Here is a 12,774-nt window from a genome sequence, read left to right as displayed (position 1 = left end):
GGGCAGTCCTGAGCCCCATGTTGGGATCCGGGGAACTTGGGCCTGTCCCTACACTGTCCCCACATCTCAGAGCAGCCTGATGTCCCTCCCTGGGTGGGGGACAGGTAGGCAGGGCAAGGGCTGGAGGGGAGGGCACGGGGGGGGGGTGATGGTAAGTGGTGCTGTGGAACTCAGAGGCCATTCTAGCCACCCAGGAAATAGGCCAGGAGAAGGAGGAGCCGACAAGGTCTGGGGGAAAGGGACTGGGTCCCGGGCAGGGACCAGCCTCTGAGAGGGTTGAGGGGGCTGGAGAGAGCCCTTCTGGACAGTTCTGAAAGATGCAGCTGCTGGAGCCAGGAGGACCTGAGGCCACACTGAGGTGGTGGACGCTGGCTGTGACCTCAGCCACAGATGTGCTCCTGTCTCTTGCTCACTCTTAGAAGTCTCTGCCAGCCCTGAGGTCTCAAGGGACAGAGGGGAGCTGGTGGTATTTGGGGAAGCTGGAGAGCCAGGAACAGCAGGGGTGCCAGTGGCTCTTTGGTGCAGCCCCTCTCCCCACTACAGCCTGGTCCAGCCTGATGGCGAGGCCTCTGGAGTGGGTGTGGTTCACACAGACAGGCTGGCCAGGCTGAGGGCCAGCACTGGCACGTGTGCCCGATGCCGCCCAAGGCTCCCCCTCCAGGTGGCACAAGAGACCATGAGTAGGCCAGGCTGCGGAGCACAGCAGCTCCATCCCCCACCCCTCCCCAGCTGAGCCCCCAGGAACAGAATGGCCTTTCATCAGTCTGTGGGTGGTCCCAGCCAGGCAGCTGGGGGGTGGGGTGGGGAGGGAGGGGGCCAAGCTCCCTGACAATAGGACCAGCTGTGCTGGGCCCTGCCCCTGTTGGACCTGACCCACTGGGGCAGTCTGGCTGGACACTGGCTCACTCCTACCCCCACCAGTTCCGCCACCCACCCCCACCCTAAGCTCCAGAGGGGACTGTACAGCCTCTGGCGGGACCCCTCACTTGGTGAGCCTGGGAGGCCAGGAGGCCTGAGGGCTGGACATGGGCTGTGCCCCAGGCCAGATGTTCAGGGAGGTTCCCCTGCACGCCAGCTGCTCCCCCAGGGAAGCAGGAAGTGCTGGCCCCTACTCTGGCAGCTGTCCCCACATGGCAGGCTGGGTCCACCAACAGAGGGGGGGGGCGTGCCTAGAGTGGGGGCAGCCGGACCCCTCCCCAACACCTGGCCCCCCCATCCTGGCCTCCTTGCCCTGAACATGAGAACCCGTCAGAGGCCCAGCCCTGGCCATGCTCTGTGGAGCACCTGCTTTCCTGCCCTTCCTGGGGCTGGTGGAAGGAAGTGGATGGACCAGGGTGAGAGCCAGACTCTGAGCAGCTCGCCCAGGCAGCCCACCATGCCTGTCGGCCCCCACTCTCCGGCCATGTCGCGTGCTCCCCTTCCCCCCAATACACACGGCAGAGAAACAGGCCCCGGCATGTGGGGAGCCAGCTGGCACCCAGTCAAACTAGCAGCCAGGCATGCTGCCAGGGCAGCCAGCCAGCACTGCCACTCGATCGCCCCGCCCGCCCGCTGGCCTCTCCGCTCAGAGCCCACAGTGAGGCAGCCGGCACCACGTGGCCTGCCTGCCGGGAGAGAGGCTGCAGCAGGCACATGGCAGGGTGGAGGGCAGGGGATCCCCTGCAGGAAGGGGATCCCGGGGCGGGGAAGCTGAACTGAAGGCAGAGAAGGGGACACAGCCAGGGGGTAAACGGAGGCACAGCTGGAAGGTGTGTGGTTGTTATGGTCCCTGGGACAGACACACTCGCTCCCCTCAGGTGGGACCTGGCAGGGTGGGGGTACTCCCCCACACGCCTCTTCAGCTGCCTGCTCTGGAGCCTGGGTGGGCAGCTCAGAAGCCACATCCTGCCTCCCCTTGTCCTGCGTCCACCTGCACTTGCCCACCACGCCCACCATGCCATCACGTGAGTTCTCCCCCACTACACTGTGGGCATGTCCACCCCGGAGGCGCCAGTGGCATTTCGGGGCTGGGTGGACGGCTAGCCCTTGGGCATCCTCAGAGGTGGAACCACCAAGCCCTGCCTCTGCCTCCAAGGAGCTGCCTCTCCAAGAGGCAGGACAGGTGGGAGCAGGAGAGGGCACAGGCCACGGTGCCAACCCCATACGGGCCTCCCACCCAGCTGGCTGGGACTTCTCTAGGGCTGCGGCTGAGGGCGGTGGGGTGCCCCAAGGCTGCAAGCTACTCCACCAAGGCAGCCGTTGGCTCAGGGGAAGTGAGTGGCAGGAGGCCGTTGGGGGTGCCGTCTGCAGGCTGCCGCCCACCCTGCACTCCTAGCAGCCCCCAGAGGGGCAGGATAGGGGCACCTTCTTCCAGGGCCCCAGGGCAGGTGGCGCTGCCCACAAACCGCCCTCCTTTCTGGTGAGGTCCCCAAGGTGGGACAGAGCTGCTGCCACTCCCAGGCCCCAACTAGGGCCCAACGCTGCAAGGAGGGGAAACCAAATCAGTCAGCCTGGGTGTGCCTGCGCACCTGTGGCTGCGCCAGGGAGGGGCAGCAGCCGTTATTTCGGTTGAGGTGGTCCCACATGGCCACTGCAGGCCTCTGCCTGCTCCCCCCATGCTCAGCCACACTCCTCCCTCCTGCAGACATCCTGGGAGCCAGGGGCTCCTGCCAGGGCCAGGCGTGTGATGGCAGACACAGAAGATGGAAGGGGCAGGAAGGGGCAGGGGGTGAACAGTGCCAGGAGCGCGTGGGGCCCACCCACGGCCGGCCAGGGAAGCCCCACACCAGGGCCTGGACCATGCACACATGCTCTTCCCTGGGGAGGTTGCTAAGAGGACAGGCTCAGGAAGCGGGTGGCGGAGGTGAATCTGGGCCAGGGAGCCTGCGCTGCCCACCAGGGTCCTCAGGGCCAGTGGCCTCCCCTTCACCAGGGAAGAGCCATTCCTTATCGTCGGCCCAACATGTGTGCTCTGCACGGCACTTAAAGCCCAGATTATTTTAACAACTGTCCCTCAGTCGTCACCTGTCCTGTTTGGAAAACAGCCCCTTTCTTGTTGCACAAAGAGAGGTTTCTCTCGCTGTCCAGCAGCGCTGGGCGCTAATCTCCTTGCCTGCAACTCAGGCGGCGGCTGCGGTGTGTGGGTCCGTGCTCTGCAAACACACGCCCGCCGCTCAGCAGTCATTGAGTTACAACAGTGCCAGTGCCAGGAGCGGAGAGCCCTCTGTGCCCGATGCCAACTGCAATTACCGCTCCACGTGCCAGCCGCTGGGCTTAACCCTTCCTACATTGCGAGGGACAAGGTAGCTGAGTGGATACCAGCAACCACAAGTGACTTTGGGGCCCAAGGCTGCCATCCACGTCACAGTACCAAGGGACTGAGCAGATAGCAGGGAACTGGGGGGGTGCCCTGCCCTGGGAAAACTGAGGGAGTCCCAGAGTCCTCGAATGGCCTCCAGGAGTCCTTCTGCCAACCAGGTGGCCTGAGAGCAACATGCATTTATGAGGCACCTACTGTGTGTGCAGGGTTATGCGCTGTGGGGAGGCTGGGGGCCTGCGAGGACTCTGTTCTAGGCCAGGCCCCTAGGGTGGCGGCCTGAGTATGTTGACAGCTCTCTCCTCTCCGCCCCTCCCTCCCAGCTGGCACATCTGGAACCCAGGCCTCCCCAAGTCTGGGGCAGTGGGCACAGCCCAGCCTGGCCGGCCCAGCTGTGTTTCACATTTCCTCGGCTCCCCAGAGCCCTCCCAACCCACTCCCATCTCCCCCTCTCTGCCCATCTGTGGTGCACATCTGGCCAGGACCACTGCCTAAAGAGGCCCAACCCCGTTTCCAACCAATTACCACCTCTCCCATGGGGGCTTCCAAGGCAGGGACACAGCCCCTCGCCAGAGTGCTTGGCAGGGTCTCGTGGGCCAGAGCGGGGGAGCCACTGGCCTTGCCACTGGCCCTGGGCACCACGGGCAGTCGCTCCGGCCTCAGGGGCTTCTAGGAGCCCAGACCCTGACTTACCTTCATGGGAGTGTGAAAACCAGATCTGGGAGGTGGCGGAGTGGGAGCCCCGGTAGGCCTGCTCCGAGGGGGACGGGCTGGGTCCGCTGGGGTGCGCAGGGGCTGCTGAGCCCAGGCTGCCGGAGAGGAAGCTGCCCATGAAAGGGGAGGCCGGAGTGGTCCCCATGAGGCGGCTGCTGGCTGTGGACACAGGGGCGAGGGTCAGTGTGGGCAGGCACCGCATCCCCACCAAGGAGCCCTTCAGCGGGTGCCTCTCAGGCCCTAAGCTCCCCAGGCTATTGTCTTCCAATATCCAGGAAGCCCAGGGGGGAGCAGCTGCCCACACGGCCCAACGGCTACGCTTGGGGTCTGGAGACCCTGGTGACCTCCTGTCACTGCAAAACCCTCAAGAATGGCACTTTTGTCATTTCCATGTCCCTCACCCCACCCCACCCCTACCAACCAGGTACCAGGTCCTGTTCAGAGCCCGTAGGAAACAAACTGCTCCATGCACCGTTCTCCTAGGAGGCAGGGCTGACTCTCCCAGGCTGCATGGTGGGCAGACCTGCCTGGGTGCTTTGCCCACAGCTCCTAGAAAGACCCAGGGTCAGCAGGGCCCAGCCCTGCCAGCCCAGCAGTCTCTAGCCACCCCCGGTGGCACTGGGGTCTGGCCTTTCCCCACAGTGAGGTCTTCAACCTTCTCCCCAGGTCCAGTTAAACTGACTCATCAAACTAGGGTGCCACATCCTTGGTGAACAAGAGGAGAAACTGAGGCAGAGGGCAGGAGAGGGCAGGAGGAGCCTGAGAATGTGCTTTTAAACACCCTGGGGGTGCTCAAGGTCAGGCCCTGACCAGGCACGGAGTGGCAGGTGGCTACTCATCTCCCAGGACACGCGCCGCTCCCCCAGCAGCCCGGGCCCCAGCTCTCCACGCCCACCTGCACCCTCCACCACTGTGTCCCTTCCCTGCCCAAGGCCAGTGGCCAAGGCCAGGCTGAGTGAGACTGCCTGGGTTTCCATGACGACCAGTGACTTGCACAGGAGGGACACACACACACCCAGCACAGAGAGCACCCTGGCACCCGGCAGGCGGTCCAGGGCCATACTGCTCGGCCCCACCTGGGCAGGGCATCCTAGCACTGTGTCACCTCCGTTCCACCAGCAGAGAGCCTGGCTTGGGACCATCCCAAGGGATGGGGAGCCGGGACCTGGAGGCTCACTGTCCCATGGGGCTGAGGGTAGGGACCTGTCAGGGTGTGCAGGGGTTCTGGAGGCTTGGGGGGCTGCAGGCCTGGACCAAGGTGAGTCAGAGCAGCGGTTTCCCAGCCTGGGAGGCAGGGGGAATTTGTGAATTTGTGATGCCTCATCCAGCCTGGCTTGGCCCTGGAGCTTCCCAGACACAGGGTGACTCAGCAGAGAGGCTGGGAGGCCAGAGTGGGGAGCGGGAGGGACTGCCCCTGTGGGCCCCTGGCAGCTTCCCTCCTCTGTTCCTGAGTGGAATGTGTGAATGGAGGCTCCTCTCCTAGGCACCTTGGAGAAGAGGAGGGGTCTGTGAGCACTGGCCGGGGCCGGGATGCAAGCTGACCTCTGTGGTTCATGTCAGACCACAGTGAGACCCTGAGGGGACCCAGGGGCAGCGGGTGAAGGGGCCCAGGAGCCAGGGACTTCCCGGACCGCAGGGCTGGGACTGCCATGGGCCACGGCCAGACCACAGGCACGATGGGAGGGGATGCTGGGCTGGGAAGGGAAGTGCTGGCCTCCTGGGCTGGTGGACTAGCAGGGCAGTAGAGGGAGGGCGGCCCCTGCTGGGCTCCAGCAACCCTGGGAGGGGGGCCATGCCTGGGGGATGAGTGAGGCTTCTTCCTGCCTCACCCAGGCCCGCCCCAAGTCCCTCAGGCCTTCCCACCCCCGCACCCTCCCAGGAAAGTCCCTCCCACCCTGCTACTCCCAGGGACAGTGGGAAGCAACCGTGTCCAAAAGTCGGGTCTGGATAAAGGATTTCTCCAGGAGCTTGGCCTGAGAACCCCACACCTTGAGTGCTCCCACACGAGGGCGGTGGGGCAGCAGGCCAGGCCCCAGGCTAGTCCCACAGGGCTGGCTGGTCCTCGGATCCCAGGGAAGTGAGGCTCAGAGGAGCTCCCTCCGAGGGTCACGCATGCGCAGGGCCCCTGCAGGGGCAGCAGGCAGCCTCTGAAGACCCTCCACCCAGGCTTCCAAGAGCCACCCACCTGGGGCAGGCACAGGGGCATGTGGGGAACAGGCCTGAGGCGCAGTGGGGTGTCTGACCCTACTGGACCCTTAAACTGGGATCTGGGCAGGAGGCTTAGGGAATCAGCCCCCTCCCAGGAGACTCGTTCTGGCCTGAGGTGGGGATACTCATGGGCGCCCTATTCTGACACCATCCTAGGAGGGGATCCTGCTCAGCCAGACCCGGTCCCTGCTCCAAGAAGCAGGGGACACACCAATGACAAGCTGTGCTTCCTGCTGTGGCCAGACACCCCAAGCCTGGGGCCTACCTTGCCCCATGCCGGCCTATCTCCCCCTCATGCCGGCCTGTCTCCCAACTCAGGGAACCCTCCTGGGGTGCTTCCTTACAGCTGGTTTCTCTGAGTCCATTAGGAAGGGATTCCTGCCCCAGAGTGTGGGAAGTGTGGGGGTGAGACAGCGTTCCAGCCCAGCCCTCCCCGGCCTCTGGCCTCAGTCCTGGGCTCCCCGCAGGGCCTGCCGTTGCTCTCCAGGGCGGCCCCTGCCACCACCACTCGGCCTCTCCCAGCCATGTGGGTGGCATACAGGGCCCCAAGTGTCCCACCTCAGGCTGGGCAGGCCGCCCGGGGGGATTTCCACTCCTCTTTCCTATCACACTGAAACAGAAGAGCCTTGTCACGTAAATATTACGTCTTGACACATTCGCTGTAAAGTGTTCGAGAGGTAACACACAAGGAGGTTCACCGTGGAGACCCGCTTGGGTGCCTAGGTGGCCTCTCCCTCCTGGAACCCCAGCCCAAGACACAGGTCCTTCCAGGGGCTCCCTGACCAGCAGGCCAGCCCTGACGTGGGGCTCTATGACCCATGCTGAGAAGGGTTCCAGCTCCCCTGCACTGTCCTGGTCTAGAAGTTTGGAAGCAGCAAGGATCCTACAGGCCTTGCCAGGCGGGCACTGCTGTGGTGGGTGTCAGGGGGAGACTGCTGGCTCCTGGAGCCTCCCCATCCCAGCCGGCTCCTGAGCCCTGGACACAGCATCCTGGCTCCCGTTGTCACCTCCACCTCTGAGGAGTCTGGAAATGGCACTGTGCCCAGCCAGCAGAGCCGTGGCATACCTGGCTGCCACCTCCCTAGTCCCCGCCTGCTGACCAGTAAGTAGCCAGCCCCAGACAGAGCCTGAGCAGAGGCAGCCTGGGCCCCAGCCAGGGCCAGGGCTGCATGGCCAAGTCTGCCCGGGATCCAGGCTGCAGGCTTCTTTCCTCTTGGCAAGGTGTTTGCCCACGGAGTGCTGCAGTTACCAGCCTGGGAAGGGACAGTGGGAGCCCCAAGAAGCATGAAGGGACAGGGGCTCTCAGGCTAGGCCCTGGGCCAGAAGCCCGTATCCTGCCACTGTCTACACTAGGGGGGGCTTTACAAACTTCACTATTCGTGTCACTACCATCCCAGGTGGCGGGCCCGCCAAGCAGCTGACAAAGCAACAGGGCACTATTACTCTGTGCCCCATGGTCCCAAGTGCCCGGGCTGGGGTTTGAATAAGGCCAGTCCACTCCAGTGTGCAGGGTCAAGGTGGCCACCCCCCCGGGTTATCTCTCAGCTCTCATCATGGAGATATGGCTCATGTTTAGGACTATGTGAGGTGTCAGCAGGGACACTGAGGTGGGCCATTCTGTAGTTAGCACCAGCCCCCCCGCTGGCTGCCCCACTGCCCAGCTGGACGGCCAGGGTTTGCAGCCACAGCCTCAGCCCTGCCTCAGCTCTGCCTAGTGCACATGGAGGGCTGGAGGCCTGGCCCGGGCCCCAGGCTGGCTGAGAAAACCACTCCGGAAGCCAGCTCGCCCAGGAGGGCTGGTTGACACCCCCCTGGCAGCCAGCTTCTCAGGCACAGCCCCACCCCTGGAGGCCTGTCTGTACCCACACCCCAAGGCCCCGACAACCTGGACCCTGGCTGTGGAGGCCACTTCCCTCCTGGTTGCCCCAGTTGGATGGAGCCAGGCTGGAATGCCGATACCCCAAGAATCTCAAGTGACTGCTGAGTCCAGCCTTTGCTCACAGGGTCACTGTGCAGAGCAGCTAGCACCAAGTAGGTGGTAGAGGTGGCCCTATGCAGCTGGGCAAAGCCAAGGGCTGTGTGGCCTTCTTTTGCCAACCTGTCACCAGGCTCACCTGCCTCGGCCATGATGGTCCACAGATGTTGGGCAGCCCTGAGGGAAACTGAGGGTGTTCCTGCCCAGAGCCCAGGTGCCACCTTGAAGGGCCTCCAGGCAGTGGCCACGGAGACCCCCATAGGTCTGACTGGCAGCAACGCCATGCACCCAGAGCTGGAGGAGCAGGCGCCCACTGTGCCCGTTCACCCCACTCTCCCTGCAGCCCCGCGTCCCTGCAGGCCGTCCTGGGCTGGGGACCGGGAAGCCTGGGTCCTCACTGCAACCCCAGCCTGAAGGCTGAGGGAGCAGGAGGAGGGATGGAAGCACAAAGGGCCTTGACTGCTGGGAGAGTGGTGGGATCACAGAGCCGCAGTGGAGCGAGCATTTGTTGTGACTTCAATGAGCCACTGACACGCATCCTCCTTTTCTGGAAACTGGGAAACGGGTTGTAAAAAAAAGAAAAGCCTCACTGAGATGGTTGGCGGCCACTCCTGAGAAGCAGCCCCTTCCCAGGCTCTGAGCGCTCCTGCTGCTTCCGGAAGCCCAGCTGACGGGCGGCTGGCACAGGGCTCCCTGGGCTCTGTGTCTGGCGGCAGCACCCTCCTCCTATACCAGCTCCCACCCTCCCGCTCACACCTGCACAGGCTCCCGCTCCCCTAGCATCGTGCCTCCCTCAGCCCCCTGCAGAGCCTGCCTGGGCATGGGGGACACCTGTTCCCCAGGGCCATCCCTGGATCTCCCCCACGACACTAGGTGAGGCTGAGACACTGTAGGGACAGGTGGCCTCCAAAGTGACTCTCCCGAGCAGAGCCAGGCCCCAGAGGGAGCTGAAGGGAGAGGAGGAGGAGGCAGGATCAACCACCCACCATGTGGACCTGGCCCACATTCTTCTCGTTCCAGGGGAGTTAGGGACAAAGAGGAAGGTCCACGCTGGGTGTCCTGAGTGGATGAAAGTGGAAAGGCCTCGGTCCAGCCTGTTTGGAAGCAGGTGGGTGGCCAGACAGATGGGCCAGAAGGATGGGGGCAAAGGGACAGGGATGGGGAGATGAGGTCCTGGTGGGAGGGGCTGCTGTGGGACAACCCCCACCAGGAAACCCAAAGCGGCTGCAGCAGGGGCCGCAGAGACCACGACACACTGCCACGCGAGACCCACTGTGGGTGTGCACGAGTTTCCAGGCTGCATTCCCAGATACCACCCAGGGATGTTCTTCGCCCACAGGTGGCCCAGGCACAAGGGGTGTGTGTGTGCACATGCGGTGCCTCTGGGCAGAGAGGCGGTGTGGGCACCCACTGGCTCTGGGCATCACACAGGCACAGATGCACACGTCTGGGTGCAGGCTGAGCATTCACGTCGACAGGGACGAGCACACCTGGCTCTGAGTGTGCTCTCGGGCTCGGCAGCTCCTCAAAGACGCTGTTTCCCAGGGTCAGGCCTCCAACACAATGGTCCCTCACTGGCCCAGAACCTGGAAAAGGCTGTCAGCCTGGGTTCTGCCTGACCCGTGGTGGCATGGGACAGGCAGCAAGCCCACTGCTGCCCTGGGTCCCACCCACCTCCTCTGCACCCTGGGGCAGTGGCACTTCTACCTGCGGTGGAAGGGGACCCTGGCCTCCAGTCTGCACCAAACTGCATCTCTCAGACCTCATTCCTCTGGACCTGGATGTGGCTCCAGGAGTCTCATGGATTCTGGGGGGCAGTTGGCAGGCTGCGTGGCTGGGCCCATCTCCCCACAGCAGCCCGGCCTCTCAAGCTGGAGAAGTCCTGAGACTGGCACAAAGCCCTCTTGGATCAGCCAGCCTTGCTGGGCAGGCTCTCAGGGCCCAGGAGCCGTCCAGATCCAGGGCAGTCCCCTCACCCACGGGGTGTCACTGTACAAGCCACCCCTCAGTTACCACACTGTGAGTCCCTGAGGCTCCACCCAATGACCCCGGCCGCCATTCACAGCTCTGTGAAGGTGGCTGGACAAGAAAGTGGCAGGACCAGCACAGGGAGAGGACGGACAGGAGAAGAGGGGGAGGCAAGGGGGGACCAGAACTGCGTGGGAAGCCATGGGTGAGCCCCCGCCAGCCCAGCCCTGGGAGATGGGAGCAGCCCAGAAACAAGAGTGCATCACACAGTTGGCCCCTGTCAGCCGGCCCAGGAGAACCTTCCAGAAGCTCCAGTTGGCCCAAGGGCAGCGTCTCTCTCAGGCCATAATAGGAAAACTTTGTGGTTGCTGAGCCATCGGCCCCCTGAACGGGGAGGCAATGATGACAGGGGATGGGCCCAACCACCAACAGCCCAGAACTAATAAAAGAAAAGGAAAATCGGATGTAAGTCTGGTTCTTATTAAAAGGGTAAATTTAGCCCTTTGGCTGGGGGTGGGGGAGGCCAACACTCCCCACTGGGGCCGCCCTCAGACTCAGGGCTGAGAGTGACTCAGAGGGGCCCTGGGCCAGGCGGAGAGGGGGCGGGGTGGCAGGCGGGGGTGGGGAGGGGGGGCAGAGGGCTTCTCCCACCCTGCTCCTGTTCCTCACACCTTCTCATCTCCTGCCTCCCTTCTCTCTCACTGTCCCTGGCCGGCAGCCAGCACCTCCCCTTCCAGGACACTCCTGGGGGCCCAGGGGCGGTGAGCAGGGATGGTCAGCCTCACCCCTCTAAACCTTCCCAGCTGGAGGAGCATCCTCCAGAGGCAAGGAGCTTCCTTCCCTTCCTACCACCTGGAAGTAAGCCGGCGGCAAGCACGCCGGCCTGGACCTCGGGGCACGCATGCACACACACAAACACAGACACACATGAATGCAGGCACATATAAGCACACATACGCCCAGCCCTGCTTGTCCCCTCAGAGGGGAGCCCACCTGGACAGGTTTGGAGGTGCCTACCCTGCTGTCCTGCACCTCTGCCCTGGACCCAGACCCTTGAGCTGACCCTGGACGTGCCCGTCTCAGCTGTGGGCAGGGAGAGGAAGAGGGCATCCTGGACAGGGACACAGGGCCCCGCAACACTGGGCAGGTCTGCTCATGGGATTTGGTCTGGTGTGGCCACGCCAGTACAGGAGGGGCCCCAAAGGAACTGGGTTCACAGGCGGCCCTGTGCCCGTGGGCAGTGAGCCTGCCCTTCCCCAGCTGTAGTGTCCTTCACAGCCTGATACTGCACTGGTGTCCAGTGGGTGTGCCCTTCCTCCTCCTGCCCAGCTCCACGACACCGATATCGGTGGCTGCACTGAGCAGAGGCTCCAGGGTCGGCACAGCAGGAGAAACTGGGTGGGAAGGCAGGTGCTGGGTGGAGGCCGCCTGGGGACAGGCTCACCACCATCCTGTGGTCTCCCCAATCCTGCAGATTCATCCACTTGTCTATCCATCCATCCACCCATACATTTGTCCAGCCAGCCGTGCCTGTGAGGGGCTGAGCACCCATCTACCGCCTGCCACACCTGGCCTGGTGCCAGGCAAGGGGACTGGACTAGGCCAGGGTCCCAGGAACTCAACCCTATGGAGAAATGGGGGTGGGAGGAGAGAGACAGGAAAGAAACAGGAAGATATGGACTGACTTAGGTGCCCCAAAGAGTGGGGCCACAGGTAAGTGGGTCAGAGTAGCCAGAGGGACACCAGGACACGGCCACCTGGCTCCAACTCCCCTTGGAAGCCAGTCCAGCCTCAGGTCAGGCCCATGTGTGACCACTCTCCAGCCTCAGCAAGGGTCTGGCTCAGGACCAACCTCCCAGCCTCAGGGGTTTGCCCCGGGGCTGGGGGCCCTCGAAGCAGGGAGACTGGAAAGTGCGGAGAGAAGCCAGGGTACTGTGCACAGAAGAGCACGGGGGCACGGAGAGGAAGGCAAACGGTGATGGACACGCAAAAGGCAGCAAATGCTTCTTGGGATGTGCGCTGACAGGCAGGGATGACGGTCTAATGAACAGAAAATGCTCCTTATTCCTCAGCAGCTGTGCCACTGAGGGGTGTGGGGAGCTGGGCAGGGGGCGCCCGGGGCTGCCGATCAAGCCCATGTGCCCCCCAAGACAGCAGCGTGACTGGCCCATGACACGCCTTGTGAGACCCAACTCCGGGGAAATCCCGAGGGGAGACGGGCCTTGTCCTGCCCCACACCCAGAGCCCGCACTCCCAGCTCGCTCACCCCCAGCCACGGGGGGACAGCTTGTGAACCAACACCCGGGCAGAGACCTCCAGGGAGCCACATTCTCAAATTTCCAACTGGCCACCCCTCTGTACCCCATACCTGGCTACACCACCCTATGCCCTTCGAAGTATAGACACATAAAGCATGTTAATACCTAAAGACGGTGAGCACAAGCAGAAAGAAAACCAATTCTCTGCGGTAAAACTACGGCACTTCTAGGAACTCGCGAGGTGAGCAGTTCCAGAGGCCCCCAGAACAGAGAACCAGTCCTGGGGCAGCAGGAGGGGCGGCCTCCGGAGTGAGGACAGAGGGACGGCCAGTCCAGGGAATCCGGGGGCTCTGGGC

The 12,774-nt window shown here is 63.6% G+C and overlaps 1 protein-coding gene across 6 annotated transcripts in view; it reads right to left on the bottom strand.

The window, feature by feature from the left end:
• Positions 1 to 12,774, bottom strand: part of BAHCC1 (BAH domain and coiled-coil containing 1) — a 61,579-nt gene that overhangs the window by 31,910 nt on the left and 16,895 nt on the right. For all 6 annotated transcript variants that reach the window (XR_012492299.1, XM_074320385.1, XM_074320390.1 and 3 more), the window contains exon 3: positions 3,989 to 4,168. Coding sequence is in view for 5 of the 6 variants with exons in the window: in XM_074320385.1 (XP_074176486.1) it covers positions 3,989 to 4,168 (180 nt within the window). In the remaining variant the exon portion in view is untranslated. The remainder of the gene's footprint in view (positions 1 to 3,988; positions 4,169 to 12,774) is intronic.

Source organism: Rhinolophus sinicus, linkage group LG15 (genome assembly GCF_036562045.2).
Source record: "Rhinolophus sinicus isolate RSC01 linkage group LG15, ASM3656204v1, whole genome shotgun sequence".
Lineage (NCBI taxonomy): Eukaryota > Metazoa > Chordata > Mammalia > Chiroptera > Rhinolophidae > Rhinolophus > Rhinolophus sinicus.
Note: the sequence above shows the minus strand (reverse complement) of the source record. Positions and strands in the feature narration are given on the sequence as shown.